This window comes from Pantherophis guttatus, chromosome 2 (assembly GCF_059756535.1).
Source record: "Pantherophis guttatus breed Tessera chromosome 2, ASM5975653v1, whole genome shotgun sequence".
Taxonomy (NCBI): Eukaryota; Metazoa; Chordata; class Lepidosauria; order Squamata; family Colubridae; genus Pantherophis; species Pantherophis guttatus.
The window spans coordinates 149,752,091-149,775,638 of NC_142064.1; the positions used below are offsets into that span (position 1 = coordinate 149,752,091).

At 39.0% G+C, this 23,548-nt stretch overlaps 1 protein-coding gene across 2 annotated transcripts in view; it reads right to left on the reverse strand.

Moving 5' to 3' along the window:
* The window catches only part of WIPI1 (WD repeat domain, phosphoinositide interacting 1), a 45,204-nt gene that overhangs the window by 10,280 nt on the left and 11,376 nt on the right, over positions 1-23,548 (reverse strand). For both annotated transcript variants that reach the window (XM_034412683.3, XM_034412684.3), the window contains exons 3-9: positions 20,472-20,641; positions 14,807-14,903; positions 9,502-9,599; positions 8,439-8,531; positions 6,550-6,620; positions 4,691-4,798; positions 424-588 (exon numbers count right to left, since the gene is read on the reverse strand). In XM_034412683.3, coding sequence (XP_034268574.1) covers positions 424-588; positions 4,691-4,798; positions 6,550-6,620; positions 8,439-8,531; positions 9,502-9,599; positions 14,807-14,903; positions 20,472-20,641 — 802 coding nt within the window. The remainder of the gene's footprint in view (positions 1-423; positions 589-4,690; positions 4,799-6,549; positions 6,621-8,438; positions 8,532-9,501; positions 9,600-14,806; positions 14,904-20,471; positions 20,642-23,548) is intronic.

A 23,548-nucleotide genomic window follows, 5' to 3' on the forward strand; every position in this document is an offset into this window, starting at 1 on the left:
GATTTTAGTGTCAAACAATTACTACAGTATTTTTAATTAATAGTAGGAAATATACATAGGGGTAAAAATCCTAGAGACATATACTGTATGCAGACATATATAAGCATATGATTTTGAACCTATTATAAGGCTACATTAGTCACACCAACAAGGAAGTTTTCTCCTAAATGAAGCCATCATAGTATTATCCTGTGATGCAGAGCAAAATTCACTTCTTTTACTAACCAATCTACTTCATGCAGTTATATTATTTGAAAAAATGGGGGAATGTTTTAGCCTTACTCAACACTATTTGATTCACCCCGCACTGTGCCATTTCTGAAACATTTTCACTGGAACCTCAGTGCCTCTCCTAAATAAAATAGTTTGTCCAACACAAAAGGAAGGCAATCCTGTTTAGTTGCTGTAGCCCAGTTTACGTACGTTGAGAGCACACAGATGTTCCTTTGTCCAGAGAAGTTCAGGCGCACGGTAGCAAAGGCCCGGTCTTGGCTCATCATGCCCGATACTTGAGAAGGGAGGTAGTTGGTGGCAGCCATGAACATCTTGCCCATGTATCCACTCCAGGAGGGAGGTTCTTCTGGCCGACTAAAACAAACAAAATGCCAGATTATAACATTCTACTGTGGGAACATCTGTACGATATAATAACAACAAGGGTCTTCATTTCCTAAAGCCTAAAGCAGATAATTTCATTATCTCTCCTTCACTCCTCATCAGACTTCCCTGTTTCCCTTTCACTTCACCATTTCAGAGATGGGGACCCTCAGATGTTCCTAATACAGGAATAAAACCCTTATCATTAATGAAATGCAATAGAGGCGGATGGCGTTTTGTAAATAACAGCAACAAATCTAAAGTTAAAATATTATTGACATTTGCATCAGTTGTTTAATTATGTGTTACTGTTTAATGTAACACTGTACGCCTAAGCCAGGGATGTCAAACTCTTATTTCATTCAGGACCGCATCAGGGTTGTTTGACCTCAGGGGGCCGGGGTGGGCATGGCCAGCTCAACATCACTCCTGTCGGGGGCGCCTGTGGTGGCCGGAGCACTCTGCCAGCGAAAACGGGCTCCCAAGCTCCGTTTTCGGCTGCCACGGCCTCCTGTGACCCTCTGCCAGTGAAAACGGAGCTCGGGAGGGTTGCACGCGGCCTTCCCGAGCTCCGTTTTTACTGGCAGAGGGTCGCAGGAGGCTGTGGCAGCTGAAAACGGAGCTTGGGAGCCTGTTTTTATTTAATTTAATTTAATTTAATTTAATTAATTTAATTATTTAATTTAATTTAATTTAATTTAATTTAATTTAATTTAATTTAATTTAATTTAATTTAATTATTTAATTTAATTTAATTTAATTTAATTTAATTTAATTTAATTTAATTATTTAATTTAATTTAATAATTTAATTTAATTTAATTTAATTTAATTTAATTTAATTTAATTTAATTTCCAATTTATATACCGCCCTTCTCCCTAAGGACTCAGGGTGGTGTACAGCCAAGATAAAAAAACATAGAATACAAATATTAAAACATTTAAAAATATATATAAATTTTGGCCCGAAAGTTAAGAATCACAAACTAATTAAAAGAATTTAAAAATTTCTTCTAAGCCAACCCGGCTTGCTGAAAAAGATGGGTTTTCAGGGAACGACGGAAGGCATTGAGGTCATGGATTCTTCTTATCTCCGGGGGCAACTGATTCCAGAGGGTGGGAGCCCCCACAGAGAAGGCCCTCTGCCAAAAGCGCTGCAGGCCGGTCCTTTGCTGTTTCCAGGGCTCCCCCCCCCCCAGGTCAAATCTAAGTACCCTGAGGGCCAGATCCGGTCCCCGGCCTTGTGTTTGACACCCATGGCCTAAGCAAACCCCTTTCTCACCAAGCACTCAGAGGTGGTTCAATACAGTATTGTGGTAGGCAAAAAAGTTTGAATTTCCCCCCTTAAAGCTATTGCAGGATGAATCCCAACTCTCAGTGAAGATAGAGACTTCCAAAAGCAATTGACAGCAACAACTTTAAAGCATGCTATGAAATCAAAGCAATCGACTGAAAGATCAGTCTAAGAAAAGCCAACATAAAAGAGGGCATTTTAAAAAGCACCCACTGTACTCCAGCACTGAAGTACTATTGAAAGGAAGCCATTCGCAGGAGAAGTGTTGTTGTGGGGATATTGGAGGAAGGCGTATTAGCTATGAGCATCGCCTTGAGTTATTTATAAAAATAAAAAAAACCAAATAATATAAAAGTAAATCAAACTGCCAACTGCTGTGAAGACCTACCTTCAAGTTGCCAACTGGCGATCTCCGAGCCATGCCTGGTTTGTGCAGGCATCAGCAAGAGCTAGAATAAAGTAGTCTGATCCTGAATGGTTTGGGGTTTGTAATAATACCCAAACCTTCAACCTGGCTTAACAGCAGGCTGTAAGGAGCTAGCAATGATCTTTTGGCCCACTTGTGGTAAGGCAGCCCAAAAAGGACGTTTTTGTTGTGGCATTCACCTCTGGATATTGCAAGCCCAAGACAATGTCGTTCAGAGCTTGTCATGGTAATCTATTTTTGAGGTAAGCTAGGCACACATCTTAATGCTTGAACGTTTGCTGATAAAGGACATAGCTGACACACCTGCCAATGTGGACAGAGGCACTTCTGGTCATAGAGATCTCTACATTTATATTGAATGGCTACCATACATTCCAACAAAGATACTTCTTTCCTCAATTCTGGCTTACCTCTCTTGTGACTGCTCTCTGCCTGATGTTCAGACAGGCATTCAAAGTAGGATACAATATATCGATGCCTTCCGTCGTGCTCTTAAAACCTTCTTTTTCCAGCAAGCCAGGCTGGCCTAACACTTTTAAAAATGTTTTTAATTGTTTGTTATTTTTAATCATGGGGCCAAATTTATATATATCTTTTTAATTGTATTTTAATGTTTGTAGTTTATGCTTTTACTTGGCTGTTCACCGCCCTGAGTCCTCAGGGAGAAGGGCGGTATACAAATTTAAAAATAAATAAATAAATAAATAAATAAATAAATAAATAAATAAATAAATAAATATACAAACATTCTCATTTGGTAAACATGGGGTCAAAAGCAGTCACTAAGAGCTCCAAGCCTTAAACTAGCTGCATAAAAGACTGGAAACAGGAGCAGCTAAGAGCAGCTTAACAGAGTTGGAAGGGAGGTCATCCCTTCCAACTAGGTCATCTAGTCCAACCCCCCACTCAAGCAGGAGACCCTACACCATTTCTGACAAATGGCAGTCCAATCTTTTGTTGAAAGTCTCAAGTGATGAAGTTCCCACAACTTCTGAAAGCAAGCTGTTCCATTGGTTGATTGTTCTCACTGTCAGAAAGTTCCTCCTCATTTCTAGGTTGAATCTCTCCTTGGTCAGTTTCCTCCATTATTCCTTGTCTGGCCTTCAGGTGCTTTGGAAAACAGCTTGACCCCCTCCTCTCTGTGGCAGCCCCTCAAGTATTGGAAGATGGCTATCATGTCTCCCCTGGTCCTTCTCTTCACTAGACTAGCCATGCCGAGTTCATGTAATCGTTCTTCATATGTTTTAGTCTCCAGTCCCCTAATCATCCTGGTTGCTCTCCTCTGCACTTTTTCTAGAGTCTCAACATCTTTTTTATATGACCAAAACTGGATGACCAAAACTGGATGCAGTACTCTAGGTGTGGTCTTACTAGGGCTTTATAGAGTGGTATTAGTACCTCACTTGATCCTGATTGTATCCCTCTGTTAATACAATTTAGGATTGTGTTGGCTTTTTTAGCTGCCACTACACACTGCTGGCTCATATTTAGCTGATTATCCACTAAGACTCCAAATCCCACTCACAGTCACTGCTATTAAGCCTGGTTTCCCCCAGTTTATATGTGTGCTTTTGGTTTTTCTTACCTAAGTGTAAGACTTTACTTTTTTCTACATTGAATTTCATTTTGTTAGATAGGGCCCAGTGTTCAAGTCTGTCAAGATCCATCTGGATCTTGAGCCTATCTTCTAGAAAGCTAAACCTTTCTAGGATTGTATTAGTAACATAACTGCAACACAGCCACTATTCCAATAAAGAAGATTAAACAGGTCTAGGATAAATACTATGGCCAGGAAACCAAGCCATTGCCAGAGAGCAGGTTCTTGGTCAACGTTTCTGAGTCCAGCTTGAACTGCAATCCATCACTTTGCTATTCCTAGCTCCCTGAATGAACCTACAACTGCTTTTACAAACCCGAGGAAATCCATTTCTGAATCACAACGGTATCTCATTGTGTGGCTTCACAAGTGCCAGAACTACACATGCCAATACTGCCATTTGCAGTCAGCCATTGGAAATGAGTCAGCTTGAACATATATAGTAACTATCCAAAACCCAAATCCTGGAATCAATTGGCAATAACTGGGATCTGAACAAGTTTTCCATTCTGCCAACAGGTTTTCAGGGATGGTCAAACTTGCTGCCAAAGCAAAGCTTGAGTGATCCATGTAGAAAAACAACTGTAGCCGATTAGGAGAGATTACTGAAGTAATTCTCCCAACAAGCAAACCTTGGTTGTCTGTGAGCAGATCTAGACCTGGTGAGGAGTATCTTTCTCAGCTTCCATCTGCCATCTACAAAAACCTGTCAAGAGAGAGTTCCCTTGCTAGAGCTCAGTTTTCAGTGGCACATGCAGCATCATTTTGCTACTCACCTGTCGGTGAGATGCTCCAACTTAAAAATATGCACTGTCTCAGTATTGCTTGATGCACACAAGAACTGGGAATCCATACTGAACACAAGGGAGCTGATGTTCACGTACCTAAAGTAAAGGGAAGAAAGAACCCAGACAACTTAAATGGAATAGGAAAAGGTAATAGACCGGTCCAAATAAGCAAGTTGCAGAGGTTCTTCTAGGATGGAAATACATTTTTAAAAAGTCTCATGAGAACATCTCTGAAGAATTGATTAGCAATGGTGTAGCATTAAGGATATTTGGCTAGGAGCGCAGCACCAGATTCTAATCCATTCTTACCTGTGGATGTTTCTTGGATGAGATAGGACCAATCTCTCTCAATTAAACCGATATCACAGGCTTATTGTTGCGGAAAAAATGGGAGGAATCTGCACTGTATGTAAATTACCCTGACCTCTTGAATGACAGGCAGGATAGACGTTCCAGCAAATCAATCATACAGTTTCCCTATATTTTTAATTCTGTGGGTGCTTCTGCATAAGAATACCCCAAAGTTTTACTACTTTAGAGTAAGAAAAATAATATATAATGTATCACTGAAAAGTTTCCTTTTGAAGGCCTTCCAAAAGATCAGCAGGGTGGGGCCATCCTAATCTTAGGACAGAAGGTCTTCTAAAAGGCAGGAGCTACAGCAGAAAAGGAACATCCCCTGGTCCCTGCCAACCAACATGTTTTTGGTTGGCAGAACCTGGAGCATGCCCATCCTGCTGGAACAGATTGAAAAGATAGAAACAACTGGAAGAAGGGGACCCCCTCAGGTAACCCTCTAAATCCATGAGGGATGACAACCAGCACGATGAATTGCTAGTAACTAGAAAAATCACTGGCAATCAAAGCAGTGATGTTACACGCGCCGAGTAGCTGACACCATTTTGCAACCTGTGCAGCTGCATTCTGTACCATCTGAAGCTTCTGACTGATTGTCGAAAGCAGCCCCACGTAGCGCTCATATGCTACAGTAATTTTCCTTCTTGCTCGGTGATTGGTTCCACTCTGTTTGACAGAAGGATCTGCTGCCCCTCACTTGTGGGTTGCTTGAGAGTTTGATGCTCTCACTCTACCTCTTTAACATCCACATGAAACTACTGGGTGAGCCCTAGATTCTGCAGGTAAATCTGTCAATGTATTGACCCAGGGTATGAAGGCTGCTCAAATCTGGGTGAGGAAAATCTTTAGCTCAAGACTGAATGGCTGTAACTGGATTGCTGGGTCTGGGCTGTTTTCACCATTGCATTTCCCATTTGAGACGAGCATGCCCACCTGGACTCATAGCTATAGCTTGAAGAGCAGATGGGAGCTCTGACCAGGAGAGTTCTGCACAGGTTCGCCTTGTATGCTAGCTATACAGAAGGCCCTTCAGATGGTCGCTTATGACCTAATCATCTTGCGGCTGGGATTACTACAAAGCACCCTACATATGGCTGCCCTTGAAAACAATTTGGAGGCTACAGCTGGTCCAAAATACAGTGAGTCCAGCCCGATTTTGGTCATGTGACCTCAAGGATGCTGCAACGGCTGCTAACTGTGAAAAACGGTCATAAGTCACTTTTTTCAGTGCTTCTTATGATTTTGAATGGTTGCAAGCCGAGGACTACTTGTATATGTTTTTAAATATTCTAAACTGCCCACTTGAAAGAACAGATTAGGGATGGATCACTACAGAGAAATCTATGTGGTAACTAGGAGTCAAAAATGACTTGATGGCACATATCAATCAATGAAGTTGCCCAGAATATTTTTTGGATTAAGCCGCCTCAGAATCCAATAAATAACCTGTTATTTCAAGTGAAATACTGACATAAGAGCAGCAGACCAACCTCTTCATTCCTCTCCTGAATTCGTAGAGTTTCTGTCCTTCGGGGATGGAAAAAACACGAAAGACGGTTCCCTGAAAGGAAAGACATGAGATACGAAAGTGAAGAGGCAATCAGGCGGGAAGCAATAACAGCATTTTGCTTTTGGAGAGGAAGCGCTACCTTCCTTTCGACTTTGGGTGGATAACCATTTTGTAGCAAGGGGCACAGAAAAGTTGTGTCATCAGAGAGGCTAGTGGAGAGTCTGCCAGATTAGAGCCACTCTTAAGATCATGGAGGAGGGTTTTTTTTTATGATTATGAAATAGGTGGGTTAAAGCTAACAGATGCTCAATGCAGCCATTTTGTTGCTTTTTAACACAAAATGCACCAATTTCAACAATGTGAAACTGGAGAGCCACAGAACTAAGGTACATGCAAACCACAAGGTTGCCCACTTACTATTCAGCAAGGTAGAATAAATTAAACAGTCCTCAGCTCCAGAAAAAGAGTGAGTCTTATTCCACACGTGTTTTCTCTGCCCTTTTTCTCCTCCTTCTTGCTAGCCACTCTCCCACCTCCCCACCTGTCCCATTTTCTAATTTGTAAGTTTCTTGGTAGGATCTAATAATTATTATTTTTAAAGTTATCCTAGGAACAATTATAGATAGATATCAGAGCAAAGTCCATCCTAAGTAAACACAAAATGAATGGATGGTTTACTTTCAGCTAATGCCACAGAACATTATTAGAAAGTTGTTGCCTCTAAAGTTTACATCTGAGGAAATACCATTTAGGATTAAGCAATATGTTTGTCTAGGTTGGGTGGCTACTAATTGGGTCATTACATGCTGTTTTAGAACAAGGACTCCTGGTCTCTATGAGATTTGTTCCTGAGCAAGTATGATCTGAATGACATTTCTAAATGTATGACCTGTAGCTATTTTCTGTAGATAAGAGTTATACAGTATGTTTAACTCTATGTACTCTGATAGCAGTCTTCAAATAACTGAAAGGTCAACAATGCTCTTGTTCCTGAATGCTGGAATGAAGTTAAAGGAAGGCAGATTTCAGTCAAATGTTACTATTCTTACTCTTAAGAATAGTTCAATAGTGAAATTAATTACTCAGAAAAGTAATAAGATTCTTTCTTCATTGAAAGAGGTCAAGAGATACATTTAATGTATCTCTTGACCTCTTTATGGATGCTTTAAATCTGAATTCCCATACTGAGCAGAAAGTTGGAAACTGTGGCCTTTATAGGCCCTTCAAGATAAACAATTCTAGACTTTTTTCCTGCTATTTCATCAAAAATTTGTTTGATGAACACTTTTTCATCAAAAAGTTTTTCACTCCTCTGGATTCTAAACAGCCTCCTGAATAACCAAGCACTCCAAATGAATAGGACTGTTACACGGACGTGTGTTCAAGTCATTGTCATAAAAATTTCATTAAGATATCAAACTGAAAATCTAGAGCACTAGACCACATTTTTGTCCTATGCTGAGTAAAGCAAGACAGCATTAACCTAAGAGAGAAACAACTAAATGAAATAAAAAACTAAGGACAGAAAAGAACCAAATGATATGGGGAGAAAAAAAATCCTAAACGAATTAAGGGGGGGGGGGGAACCCTAAATGAATGAATAAATTTTTGTCCTAGGCTGAAGGGAAAACAAGACAGAGAGAAAAAACTAAATGAAATTTTATTTATGTAATATATGTATAAAACATGTATACAGCTGCCAATCTTTATAGCAATCCCTCAGCAATTCCCAATAGAGCTCTTACTAGAGGGGGATAAAAGATACCCAACAGAATCAAATGATAATCCAAACACTCATCTTCTTTAGTTCACTTCCTCTGACAAAACCCAAGGTCTATTTGTCAGTCTCCCATTACACTGCTGACTTACCTTTTCAGAAGCACTTGCTAGTTTTGACCCTGTAGAGTTGAAAGCCAAGGCCGCGAGGGGCCCTTCATGGGCAGAAATAGAACAAACATCTCTCTGTTAAGCAGGGGGAAAATAAAATATGGCTATAATAACTAAAATACATTTCATCCCTCCGAAGTAAAAAATACATCGCCTATCTAACATTATGATATAAGTACATGCAAAATGTACGATGTGTGGAACCATGTATAAAACAGCCATTTTTGGATGCCCAGGTCTAACGGACACATTCCATCAATCTTGCACTGAAGATATATAAGTGCTCCAGGCATAATTTGGAACACACACGTTCTAAGGAGGGAGTCAGTGAAGAAACGGTGGAGCTGACAGCAGCATGTAGCAGCAATGAAAGGAAACTAGTATTGGGTCAATGTGGGGAAGGCCAACCTAGACTTGGACCTTAAAGTGATCTTGAATTAAAGTATGATGGCAGCAATGAAGGGAAGGAGAAGGAAGGCACTGGGATAATCAATAGGTGGGGGCTGGTTCACAATAACTAGAGGAGAGAAGAGTAAGGTAAATCAGTGTTGCTCTACTCATCTTGCAAGATCTTTTGAAATCTGCTTTAGCAAAACCCTGGACTACCACATGATTCTAACTACAGAAGAACAGGGGACAAGTCAACCAAATCTAGCTGAATCCCCCCCCCCCACCCCCACTGTAGTGTTTGTTCCATGCACAGGACAAAATACATTTTCTCTTTCTTGCATCCCTCTCCTTTGAATTAATCATGTTCATGATAGGACTCCCACTAAGTTGGAACAACAAATCTGATTATTCAACAGGGGATACGAAGGAGGGTTGGGGAAACAGTTCGGAAAATAATGGCAGCAAACAATAAAAATAAAGGAAAACATCCCAAATGGACTCCTGAGAGTCAAAATCAAAACAACTTTCTGCCCAGCCCTAAGCGTATGCTTCATGCTACAAGTGTAATGCTCCTACCTCATTTAAATTCTATTCTCAAGCCAGAGTTACCAAATCTGTGTTCCAGAATACCTTTGCAATTCATGTTTGCACCTACCAAAAGGTTTCCATCATACAACACAATCTCGCCGACAACAGGACTACCAGGATATGCCACGTAGGAGTTGGAATGGTTGATAGAAAGTGCACATAAACCTGCCAAGAGAAGAAATAGCATGAAGTAATGTAAACAGAAGTAATGAAGCTCAGGGATAACAAAAGCAAGGAGGTTCATAGGCAACGGCATGGCTTCTCCTAGAGAAACCTAACCTGTGCTGGACCAGTTCTGGCAGCCACAAGCATTCTGGACAAAAACTGTCTGGACTCTTGTGACATCTACAGGTAGCTGATGGTATAGTTCCATTCAGAAACTGCCCAGCAAATGTGACATTGTGACTGATTTTTCCCCTTCACATATCCACCTTAAACTAGATGGCTTTTCCTTTATGCGGCCATTGAGTTTCAGAGATCATCAGGGAGATACCAATGGAATTCTCCTGGGAAATTGCTGGCGAAGCTAGTTTCATGGTCTAACGCACAACAGGCGCAGCAAAAAAATGTGTGTAGGCAAAGAATGAATTCACTTGGATCTGAGTGCTTTTGTTACTATACCGGAAAGAGATCAGCAGGCGCTCTAAGCAGAAAGAGTAGAAAGCAGAAGCAAAAAACAGAAATCGTTCAAAAACCAGAGGACAGCAATTTTAAGATTTATTGCATAGTGGTTATCAACTATGTAAAGAGATACCCACCAATCAAACACTATATATCCAGCATTATTCCCATTTGTTTCCTTATTTTTATCACTACGAAAGCGAATTAAAATGTTGTGTATCATATTAGCGATAACAAAGGATCTTCATTGATTCAAAATCCTTGTATACTTCTCAAAACACCGCCATTGGATTTCTTGTCAAAACTCTTTAGAATTCTTCAGTATCTTGCTTATATTTCTAAAGTTGTTCTAACTTTCTAAGTCGTGCCAAAAGTGTTTTTTTTCCAAAAGGCAGATGGACTTTCTTGGTTTTTTTCTTTGAAAATGTTTTGCTTCTCAACCAAGCTGCTTCTTCAAGTCACAACCATGACCTGGATAATCGAGAATCTCCATAGACAACTTTCCAAGTCACTTTGTATTTTGTTTAAAGCAAAACCCCAAAGCTGTTCTAATTAAAAAAAAAAGGAGGTCAAATTAGAGGCCACTAACTATATCACTGTTCAAAGATCTTCTTGGATTCCTTGAAAAAATTATTAACCACTTGCAAATCCTACCTTTCCAATACCACAGAATTGCCTGTTTCATTAAATGATTTCCTAGTGACATTCAAAATCCTTTGTTCACAATGATTTACATGCAAAAGACTCCATTTATTAAAAATGATTTGTTCTGAGTTTGAAATTCCTATTCTGGAAATGTCTCAGCCTAAAACAGATCTATTTTAAGCTCAAAACACCTATTTTAGACTCAGAATATCTGAAACTGCATTGGGCACTTCCATTAAAACTACAAAACAAAATGGCATGATACCACATTCACCCATTCTCCACTTTGCTCCCGCATATTGGGTTCAGTCTTGACTGTTGAGGGGCACCTATTTGGGGAGAAATCCAGTGCATGCTCTTGTGCCCTCCTGATTGTGGACTCCCGTTTGTCCAGTAAGCTCACACTCTTGTGCACCACTGATGCAGTTCAAAACACACTTGTTGCAAAGATATATTTGCCAATTTGGGCTGTCTACTGAGCCCCCACTCCACTCCCACCCTCAAATAGGTTGCCAAATGAAATGTAAAATACCATCTTCATTTTTATTAAGTAAAAGTTGTATGTCTGATGACTTCTATTTATTTAATCAATTTACAAGTTGCAGAACTCAACAGTCAATTTCCAGCAGTTTACACCATAAAGTATATTAAAAAAAGCCAATTAAAACACACAAAATTACCATAAAACAATAGGTGTGGTGATGACCATCCAAAGGCCCTTTTTGTTCAGATGTATTTATAAATGCTAGCCGGGGTTTGTCCGGTTAGGCCTGGGGATTTGGGATTTGTCGCAAGGGAACGCACAATGCTGAAACTGTTCCATGTTTTGTTCCAACCGAATGTTCTGTTTGGCTGTTGTGTTAAATTCAAAACAAAATCCATTTTCCATTTTGTGTACCTTCACTCCTTTTCACACTCAAAAACCTTACTGCATACAGTATCCCCATCTTCTGCAACCCACTTTACCCAATCATTCTGCATGTTTCAGGAGTGAGCACAATTCCACGCTAGCTACTGACTCTAGCAAATGAGGGATGATTCTCCAGCACACAGAGATAATCCAGTTGAAGATTCAGAAAGTGTCAGAAAGCAGAGAATAGCCTACTCTGCACAGATCAGGCCTCTCCAGCTTGCTGCATGTGTTGGACCCACAACTCCAAGAATCCTTAGGCAATTGCTGGGCTGGGCAGACAAAACTAAAGATTCACAAGCCAACCCCATTAAGGCTCCTTAAATCTTTCAATCCCACACTTTACTTTTTCTCCATCCTACAAAGTACCTTCCTGACCTACAGGCAAACTTAACACCACAAATACAAAACAGTTGATAGTTGCAAATGTCATAATAGTCCAGCCACAGATGAGGAGCAAGTCCTTGTGTTAATACTCAACGTTCTTTTTGTATTTCTAATGCCACGACATTGTGCCAAACATAATATTTAGCAGGTTGTGTTCACAGCATTGACATGATACCATGGGAGAGACAGGGGGTATGGATGTATGTCATCCTGGGATCAATTTTATGCTGCTTTAAGGAAAAGCAAAGTTAATATATTGAGTGACCATAAATTGCATTTTTAAAAATGTAGGGTGCCAAGAGCACAAGGGGTTAACATGTCATTGATGACATCTCCAGAAGGGCTGATCTAGTCCCTCCTTTTTGTTAAAATAAAATAGGTATATTAAATTTACAAGATGTTTAGCACCCCTAATTCTGTAGGAGGAGTGGCAGAACTTGGTGGTGGAGTTAAAAGAGGGATCAGCCTAGAATCCTTACATAGCCACAAGAGGACTTTAATTCCATTGAACCTTATCTAACCCCAAGCAGCAACTGTTATTTGAGAAGATTCCTAAAAGATAGGGTTTTTTTTTAGCAATAAATCAGTATGTTTGGACCTTTATGTGTAGACATGGTCTTTTGCACCTGATAAATTCACTGCTATTTTGCTTTTCTAAAAATTTCAGTTTTCAGAATCTGACAATTTGTTGCCATATTTCATCTGGATGTTACAGAGGTTTGGTGTCACAACAGTCCTATATAACCTGTAGTTTGCTCATCCCTCATCCAGAACAATCCAAGCTCCCAAACTGTCATTTTTGTTGTTGGTTAGGATACTGCGTTGTAGAACAGAAACTATACTCCAGGGAAGAAAACAATTCCCACCCTGAAAAAGTCTGTTGCTATGCTGGGAAAATCTATTAAGTTCAGTTTTATTCTGGCTCCCATTTTCTCAAACGTAAATTCATTTTGGCCTGCATCCTTATTACTGTGTAATTTTTATAAATTGCAAGTACATATATTTAGGTTTAAATTGCTCAAGTACATGTAGCATTTACGTTTTTGAATTCCTAGCTTCATTTCAAAATTCAGAAAAGCACGGAATGGAGAGGAAGGGAGGGAGGGAGGGAGACACACAGAGAGAGAGAGAGAGAAAGAGAGAGAGAGAGAGATGGACCGACACATTATTAAATTAAAAATGTACTAAACCAATACGTCCCTTTCCCTGCTATCAGGACAGAGGTCCCTCTGCTCCAATCATTCAAGACACAAAATGATCTGCTGGCTTTGCTTAACTCCTGTATTACCAGTGGTTATCTTGGCTGCCAAATGGGCCTCTGGGAAGGTCTAAATGATGTTATACAGAAATAATATGTCCTGCAAAATGCTTTGTTCTTGGTTAATTAAGAGAAAGATGCAAAGTTAATTTTGTTTCTGTACGTGCATTGGAGAAGTGGAGATAAGGTAAATAACCAGATCTGGGCCCCAGAAATCCAGACAATTACTAGATGGTGGCAGAGAGATAATTTATGTGTATTTGTCTACTATCGTCTAATAACTATCTGGATTTGTTGCAGTCCAGATCTGATAGTCCGAGATAACTATAAAAGTGCTGCCTAGAAATCCTCAACCATTCAAACTGCAATATTCCCATGAAATGAAAGAGCTTGTATATTATAGAAGAAACAATCGCATTATTTTTGAAAGTGCATGTGTCCACAATATCAGCATGAAAACAAAATTTCAGGCATTTCTCCATCGTATAAATTCTTGTCTGACTTTTTGGACATTAAAAATGAAAAAAACAAGTAAAATAAAATTAATGGGGGAACCCAAATAAGTGGGGAACTGCTGGTCTGCCATCCACCCATAACCTGCCCTCCTATTATTTACAATGATAGGTGTACTTGCAAGTTACTTATGTTCCTTAGTCTTAGAAAAGTTCCTAATACAGGTAGTCCTCGACTTACAAAAGTTCATTTAGTGACCATTTAAAGTTACTGAACAAAGTGACTTATGAATGTTTTTCACACTTACGACCATTACAGCATCCCTAGAGTCACGTGATCAAAATACAGATGCTTGACAACTGACTCATATTTATGACGGTCACAATGTCCGAGGACCACGTGATCAACTTTTGCAACCTTCCGACGAGCAGAAGTCAATGAGAGAAGCCAGATTCACTTAACAACCGAGTTGCTAATTTCACAACTGGAGTGATTCACTTAACAACTGTGGCAAGAAAGATCCTAAAATGGGGCAAAACTCCCTTAACAAACGTCTCACTTAGCCACAGAAATGTTGGGCTCGATTGTGGTCATAAGTCGAGGATTACCCATGTAGCCAATTATCAGCCCACAGCAAATGGCTGCTAAATTGGACTGGATGTGGAAAGCAAAAGAGCATCTTGCCTCAGAATAACTGAAGCTGCCATTGACACATACCTTCTTCAGAGTTTCCACTGCCTTGCACAGGAGTCAGGACACATTTGTAGCAATAGAGACTAAGCTGAGCATTAGTTTAGGGAGCAGAAGTGGGCAGAGGTGTTGCTGATTACAGGAGGACATGTTGCAATAACCCCAGGAAAACTATAATGATGTAAACTTACAACAGTTAGAACAGGACACAAACAAACCAATACTTAATCTGCCGCGGTTGTTAGTTTACAGTTATAGTTAGAAGTAACAACAAGACCAAACTATTCCTGTTGCAGAAAGCGGCAGGAGCATTTTTCTACTGGCGCTATGAAGAGAAGAAGACCGGAAAGATTCTTCTTTTCACAACGCCCATTACTCTTCTTTGGCAATTCATGCTGGTTCCCTTACCTGTGGTGTTAGGAGGGGTGTTCAGGATTGTTTTTAGAAGCTTCATGTCTTTAATGTTATGAATATAAATAGATTCTTCCAAGCAAACAATCAGTCTCTGCAAGGATTAAAAAAAATGAAAACAAAACTTGTTATTTAGCCATGAGAAAGACCCCAAGTGTTGCCAGATCCCATTAGGGCATTCCAGAAGGATTCAGTCACAGGATAACTCAAACTACCTTCGAGGGAGTAAATAAGAGAAACTCCTAGTTCTACCACTTTTGATATGCATTGCATGATTATATTATTTTTTGTCCGCATTTTTTGTGCGTGGAAAGAAAGACAATTATCAAAGACCACAAACAGTTCTCTATAACGTGCCATATTTGTTTTTGAAAACAGAAATAGATATACAGTAACTCAGAAATAGCATCTCACACATCAGTCCCTATAGTTCTGTGACATGGGAGTGTTACCTTTACAAAAATGTTTTACCTCAAGTAAATCAAGCTCAGTTCCTTGTGATGATTCCATAACGTTTTTCTAAAATCCTACGGTTAAAAAGGATTTTGAAGGTTTTCTAGTGCAACCACTTCCCAAGGCAGGAATCCTCAGATCATCCCAGACAAATGACTGTTTAATGTTTGCTTGAAAACTTCCGACTGTTGTGGCCCGTCAGCGGCCTGTGCAGCTAGTAGCTGATTCCAAGAGTGAGGAGGCTGGTGTGGTGCTGTGCCAGCAGCCTGTGCAGCTGGCACTCAAGTCAGACAATGAGGAGGCTGGAGAAGATGTGGTACCAGAGGCGGGGATTCAGCCAGGACCTTCAGAACCTCCAGAAGCTCCCTTAAATGAAGAGGACGAAGAGGAGGAGCCTCTTCTTGATGCACGGGCGTGCAGAGCTGCCAAAAGGCAGGAATGGCTCCTCAGGAGGAGGTCTCCTCGAGAGTAAGGCTTGGGGCTAATTGGCCACTCCCTTAGCCTATTTAAGGAGGAACGCCGACTGAAGCAATTTGCAGGGAACAACTTCATTCACATACCGTCGTGTTTTATCTTGCTTATCTTATCAGCTTCCTGCAAATTGCTTCTGGGCATTCTGCCAACCACAGTAAGCTTTCAGATTTATTCTTTGAATTCTTGAAGGCTGTTAATGCAGTTAATTAACAGCCGTGGTTGTAAAAGACTGATTTATTTATTTATTTAAAATAAGGTTTGAACGGACTTTGTGTGTGCTGAGTTCTTTGGGGTCCGTAGCTGGGGCAGAACACCAACGATGGAATATAATTAACAGACTTCACTTGCATTCTTGGCATGGTGAACAGATTTGATTTGCCACAATGTCCTTGTACCCACTCTTATTTTAAAATGTCATGAAATTTCAATCTTATTTTTCAATATATATATTTTTTACTTTATGTTGGGATAATATGGTCAACATTTAGGAGCATAATGGTGATTATAGCATATATAGGAGCTGTTGTAGTTTCTGTACTATGAAATGGAAAGTACTGGAACAATGAATCAGTGGACACACTTGCTCCAAAATTACTTGACTGTATCATATACTTCTAGCTGTCAAGATAATGCTGAGCTGTGCAGAATATCTGTTTGGAAAATTGCATTTATTGAAGCTGCTGCAATCCTGTATTCATTTACCTGGAGATCAACTCCATTAAACCTATTAGGACTTATTTCTGAACCTATATTAACTGTACTGAAGATATACTGTACTGAAAATATATATTAGCCAATTCAGCTAATTATTGAATAATCTAAAGAAAACTAGTCAATTATAAGAAAAATCCTAACGCTGCAAATAGGAACATGGTTTCGTCTTTTTCCAGAATCTTTGCATATTAAAAACAGGAGCAAAGTATCATCTCTGACAAATTGCTAATGGTACAACCAAGTTGTGACCATTTAGTTACAACAATCTAAAGCTTTCTCAAGAAAGACACAGAAGCCATTTACAGGATCTAGCGGGGCAAAGAACACAAAGCCCCTGAAATTGCCCTAACAATTAGTCTGGCATCCTGAGGCCGCTGAAATGTAATTTTTTAAAGAGGAAACTTAGTTCATAAAACCCAAATTTGAAATTATTGCAAAAATAGGATTCAGTACTTAAATCCTTCATTTTTTTTTTTTTAGAAAACAAACTTTTTCCTAGCTACAGCATTCCAAACAAGGACTGTCAAGTGATTGAACCATGTTATTTCAATTAACATGTTATTTCCAAATAATCTAGCACTGTATTTTCCAGTACCTCATACACAATGCTAAAGTAATCAGATTTTCCACTAAAATGATTCATGCAAAAGAAAGTGTATTCTGAGCTTGTGTCAGTATCAGTGGTAAGTTTGGATTTTGCAATGTAATACTCTGCTTTTATAAATTCTAGGATTCCCTGTGAGATCAATGTGCTGCCTATATAAAGATCGCCACTTGCTGTCTGAAGCTGGCTACTTATTTAAGCATAAACCAATATTCCCTTGTTTTATTTCCCCATATCTCCTCATATCCCATTTTGTTTCTAAATCCTTAAAAAATTGGTCTGATGACTGAAAATGCACATGGTATTCCTAGGAATCCATTTATACACTGATCACTAAGCTCTGAGTAAAAAGAGAGAGTTCCACATGCCAGGGAAAAAGAACTTTAAAATTACACTGAACGCTTTACAACAGAATTCCCCAGAATACCTGGGGAATTCTGGGAGTTGAAGTCCTCCAAGCTTAAAGTTGCCAAATTTGGAGACCCCTGAGCTAGACTACAAAGTGCCCATGAAGAAAGGATATATCCAAAATTCATCAAGACTTTCCCAAGCATTTGGGAATTTTTCCCCTCCCTCTTCTCTGTAGTTTTAGCACTTGCCCTCTTCTTATAATGAATTCTGATCAGTGTGAGGGTCCCAGCACTATGCCAACCTTGAGACTAGATTCTCAGATGAGAACTTAACACTATACATGCTGTTTTGTAATGAGCCATGTGCTTGAACCTAAGTTTTAGATTCCAGTCAGACTCAATTCTAAGCGCCAACAAGAAAACAGTATTTAGTCCAGAAGCACATTGCTCAGAATTCTGGGAGTTGAAGTCCATACATCTTAAAGCTGCCATGTTTGAAAAACACTGGTCTAGATCCAGTCTCCCACATTCCTACTGGGATGAGAGAACAAAATCCATGCAAAAAGGGATATTTGCATATTTCACCTAGCACAAAAAAGGGATATTAGAAAAAGGATAACTGAACAAGAGTAAAATGGTTCCATTATAAAGAACAACTTGGGAAACTATAGAGATTCAATTAAGGCAGTTGCTTTACAAAGCCAAGTAAAAAACGTAGATTTTTTTTTCTGACCATAAAAACAGCAGAAACATATGTGTCCCTCTCAAGATCACACTATGAGTCACATTACATGAAAGGTCAGGACAAGTAAAAAAAAAAATCCTATCATGCGTAGCATATTCTTAGCTTTTGAAATTTAATTCCCATAGGAGTGGCTGTGTTTACAACAAAAACTAAGTGTTCTGTCACTTGAAAGATCAAAATATCTCTTACTGAATACGTTTTTGTAGATAACAATCCAGTTCATATATTTAGAGAAGCAGACTGTGATTATAATTGAAAAATGGGTATGGAATAATCAGTTAACCTATCCAATGACAAAATACTTTGTTGCTGCAATGGTGGTGAATTTAAGAAGTACCGTAATTGGTGATGGATAGTTGTAAATTCTGAGTTTTCAAAGGATTAAACACATTTTTTAGATAAGGCTTCATGTCCAAGCAGCATTCTCAAATGTTCAAAAGAAACAGTGGAAGGGCAATACCTTCATTCCCTGCTTAAATCCCAAAGGATCCCAGTGGATCTTCCTTAAATAATGGTTTATAAAATTGGCTTGACAAAAAATGGCAAATTTTCAACTGATCAACTGCCAACAGACCAATTGATAATCCAAAGATCTATAATTGTGCGGAAATGGACAAACTAACATTTGAAATGAAGGACAAGGTAGAATCAAAAGGTTATATAGCGTGGAATAGGTGGTATAATTGGATAATTCGTAGAAATGAGAGTAAATGTAAAATTCTATATGATAATAATAATTAACAAATATGCACTATTAATAAGATAATGGACATAAGACCAAAGTCACTTTTTCTTTTTATGGATTGTTGTTTGTATTAATATATGTATCTTGTATATATATGGTACAACATTTTACTTTTTATATGTTTAATAAAATTTTGTTTTTAAAATAAAAAAAAAGAAAATGGCAATTTTCAAAAATCAGTGTTCTTAGGTACAAGCAAGGCAAGATGATGTACCCTACATGGTTGGAAGTATGACAAATTCATAAACTATAGATAATTTATTTTTACACCCACAAATTAGAAGCTTCTGGAGATTCTTGTTAAGATTCAGAACCTGACACAATCCAACAAAACAGGGTCTTAGTTTCAGAGGAACAACCCATATTCATGTTCCCATTTTTTAAAGAGTCTGCTTATAAACTATCATACCCTTTTGCCAACTGGAAACCAGATCTGATTTTGCCAAACATATGTGACTAATAATGATCTGGCAATAAAGGGCTTCATCAGCTTAATTTAAGAGGATTCCTCTATTCTAAAATACTAAAATTTTCCATGCATGTATCCAATCAAGAAAAATAACTGCAAAAAGACTCTTACACTTTTCATTATTTGCAACAATAAGATTTCAAAGTTTTCATCATAATGTCCTTAGCGCTTTATATGAAGGACTACAGTCATGCTTGACAGACGACATTCTTCACTTATCGTATTGGATGTTGCAATTATAATACATTAGAAGGGAGATGTACTGTAAAGGCAAATAGATCAGAGGACCCCAACTTTTGGGGCACCAGGGAGCAGTTCCGTGGAGAGGTTTTTCCACAGACCAGTGAGGGTTTGGTTTCATGTGCTGCCTACATCCCGCAGATGGGGTTTCACTTGCTTGCGCAGCCCAGTTTCTGTCGTGGCCCGCTGCCGGTCCATGGACCAGGGGTTGGGGACCCTTGAAAAAGATCATTTCATAAAATTAGAGGAATATGATGCAGTTCAGCTAAGATTGAAGCTTACCTTTGATATGGAATAGATGTAATAGCAGTAGAACTTAGACTTATATACCGCTTCATAGTGCCTTGCAGCACTCTCTAAACATTGACAGCATATCCCCACCCCCCCACTCCCAATAATCTGGGTCCTCTTTTTACCAACCTCAGAAGAACGGAAGACTGAGTTAACTTTCAGCCAGTCAGGACTGAACTCCTGACAATGAGCAGAGTCAGCCTGCAATACTGCATTCTAACCACTGGGCCACCATGGTAATGAGTAATTAAAGATTACATCACTCTGAAATATAAGGTGACAATTCAGTTAAGCCATGGGTTCTTTGAACCATGGTTACTTGAGTACATCAACACTGACTAGATTCACACACTGGCTGATTATCTGATGTAAAGGTGATACAGGCAAGTAAACCACATGGTTTAGTATGACATGTGAATCTCGTCTCTTATTTCTAGAATAAACACTTCCCAAGAAAAGGCTAGAGAGCTATCAGATGTTTAACGGTTCTGAAAGGGAGTCAGAGAAAGATGGATGTCTTTCCACCAAGAAGATTCAAATCATTTACTGTCAGAGAAAAAACGCCTCTAGATCTTACCTGACGGTTGAGCCGGATGGAAAGGATATTGCTAGAATAGCTGTAGTTGCAGATTTCTGTCCCTTTCTTGAAATGATAGACGTTCATCTGCTGTGGTTTCGCCCGACTCACCACCACCACCAGACTGCTGGAGAAGAGGCGCTCCACAATGAAAACATCTGGCATTTCATCTGGATGGAAGGGTGAAAAATTGTCATAGAGATAGCAGCATGTTTTCAAAAAGAAAGGGAAAACTTATCAGTTTCATTTCTATCCTAAAATATTCTATTCCGATATTGATGAAAAGGTCAAAACGCTGCTTCCATTTACTTATTATTTATTGATTATCCATTATTAATTCTATTCCATCTTTCTATTCCAAACTCAAAGGCAGCTTGCAATAATAAATGCAAAATGATGGAACAAAAATGCAATAAACATGAAGATCAAATTAGCCATTAAAATCATTATCAATTAAAAGATATACATATAGTATCTTATTACCATTTACTTAAACACTGGGAGCGTGGAAATAAACACAGCTCTTAAGGAACTGCTTTGCAGCCTAGGAGCCACACTAGAGAAGTACCAAATTATCAAGTGGCATCATCTTCAGAGGAATTTTTCCTAATGTATCTTAGTAAAGGGGCAGGTTCATAGCAGAAGAGGTGGTCCTATAATAATAATCTGGCCCTAATCTGTTTCACTTCAAAGCTCAACACCAGGACTTTAAATTATGCCTTTTTCCAATGGTAGGTAGCTTGGACACCAGCGATAATTTAGCATAGAAAATCACAATTAACCACAAGAAGAAAGAGAAACTTTCATGTAATTCTTGTAGCCATACCAGCAAAGGTAGTGATAAGCAAATCAGCCTAAGCCTAGAAATTCTAATGCTAACGTAAGGTTACCATATCTGAGCTGCAAGAATCTGGATCAGCATTACATGCTAACAAAAAGATAAATTTCTGAATCTTTGCAGGCCAGTAAGGTAGCCAAAATCTGATGATGTTCTGGGAAAAGAAGGAACACTTTAATATACTTTGTTATATACAGTAGCTGGTATTTCTTTTGGGCCAGTCATTTTCAGGCCAATCCACTGACAGGGTGGTTGTAGTGAGGAAAATAGGAGGAGGGAGGTGTGCTGGATATGTTCACCACCTTATTTGTAAAAATAGTAAAGGCAGGATACAAGCAAGCAAGCTAACTAATAAATAAAATATTATTGCTTTTAGGCACATTAGAAACTGGGCTTTTGTTAATTTAGAATGGCCTTCCGCCGTGGCCTGAAGACCTTTCTTTTTCAGCAAGCCGACCTAGCTTAACACTTTTTAAATGTTTTTAATATGTTTTGTTATTGTTTTCTAACTTTGGGGCCAATCTTATATATATATATAAGATATATATATCTTTTTAAATTGTTTTTAATGTTTGTATCTATGTTTTTTACCTTGGCTGTACACCTCCCTGAGTCCTTCGGGAGAAGGGCAGTCTATAAATTTGATAATAAATAAATAAATAAATAAATAAATAAATAAATAAATAAATAAATAAATAAATAAAATAAATATGGCAGAATCACTTTCTTTAGAAACACCCCTAGCCAATCCATGTAGCTGAGATAATGAAGAAAGGTTATAGATATTAAATAATTAAGTAAATGTAGTATCATTAAACTTGTATGCTGCCCAACTCTTAAAAACTCTAGGAGGTTCACATCAAAGATGTTACAATAAAATCAATAAACATAACAAGATAAAATTAGCCTTTAATTAAAAGGACACGGATTCTACACCAGTGATGGCTAACTTTTTTGCCGTTGTGTGCCAAAAAGCAGGGGGAGTGTGGGGGGGTCGCACATGCACGTGCCCACACCCATAATTCGTACCCGTGCCTCGCCCCCTCTGCGCATGCGCACATGACACACACACCCCGCAGCCCCCCCCCCCCCCCCCGCTTTTGGCACACGATGGCAAAAAGGTTACTGGTGGGCCTGGTAGGCCTGTTTTTCACCCTCCCCAGGCTCCAGTGGTTTCTTGACTTCCAGTGGGCCCGGAAGGCCCGAAAACCAGCTGGCTGGCGCACGCATGCGTGCTGGAGCTGAGCTAGGGCAATGCTTGTGTGCCCACAGATATGGCTCCGCATGCCACCTGTGGCACCCGTGCCATAGGTTCGCCATCACGGTTCTACACTGTATTTGCAGCATTTCACGTTAAAGAGCTTTAAACCACCAGCTTTAAAATCAACTATCTTCTATCATGAAATGTAGCAACACAGAGATATCCCTTTGTCTGCCTCAGTCACATGTAGAAATATTTGGAATTCTGTCCTTGAAAAGTATGTTGTGTCCTGATAGTAAGAATGTAGTTCAATATATCCTGACCTACTAGGTTATGTTGAGCCACAAATTAAGTTCTACTGCTTGACTTTACACAAAACTATTGAAATTCCTTCTGTTCCTTTCCTGAAGTCAAAACTATTTATTCACTATTATTCTCTTTTAATTTTTCATGTACAAGGGTACATTTAGTCCTCAATGTATAACAGTTTTTTTAGTGACCATTCAAAGTTACAACAAAACTGAAAAAAGTGACTTATGGCTGTTTTTCATACTTATGACTGTTGCAGCATCCCCACAATCATGGGATAAAAATTTTGGATGCTTGGCAACCGACTCATATTTATGACGGTTGAAGTTCCGGGGTCACGTGATTAGCTTTTACAACTTTTTGACAAGCAAAGTCAATGGGGAAGCCGGATTCACTTAACAACCATGTTACTAACTTAATAACCTCAGTCGTCCACTTAACAACTATGGCAAGAAAGATCATAAAATGAGGCAAGAAAAATCATAAAATGAGGCAAAACTCACTTAACAGCCGTCTTATTTAGCAACAGAAATTTTGGGCTCAACTGTAGTCATATAAATTTTTAGGTTATTCAGAAATGTTCAGATATTACTTACACCAGAACGGTGTGCACCTGTGTTCTGGTGTAAGTAATACTTGCAATAGGGTGTTTTCAACATACCCCCATATATAGGTTTGTAGTGCATAATACTGTATTCCTTTATAATGGCTTCCTTCGGATATACCCTT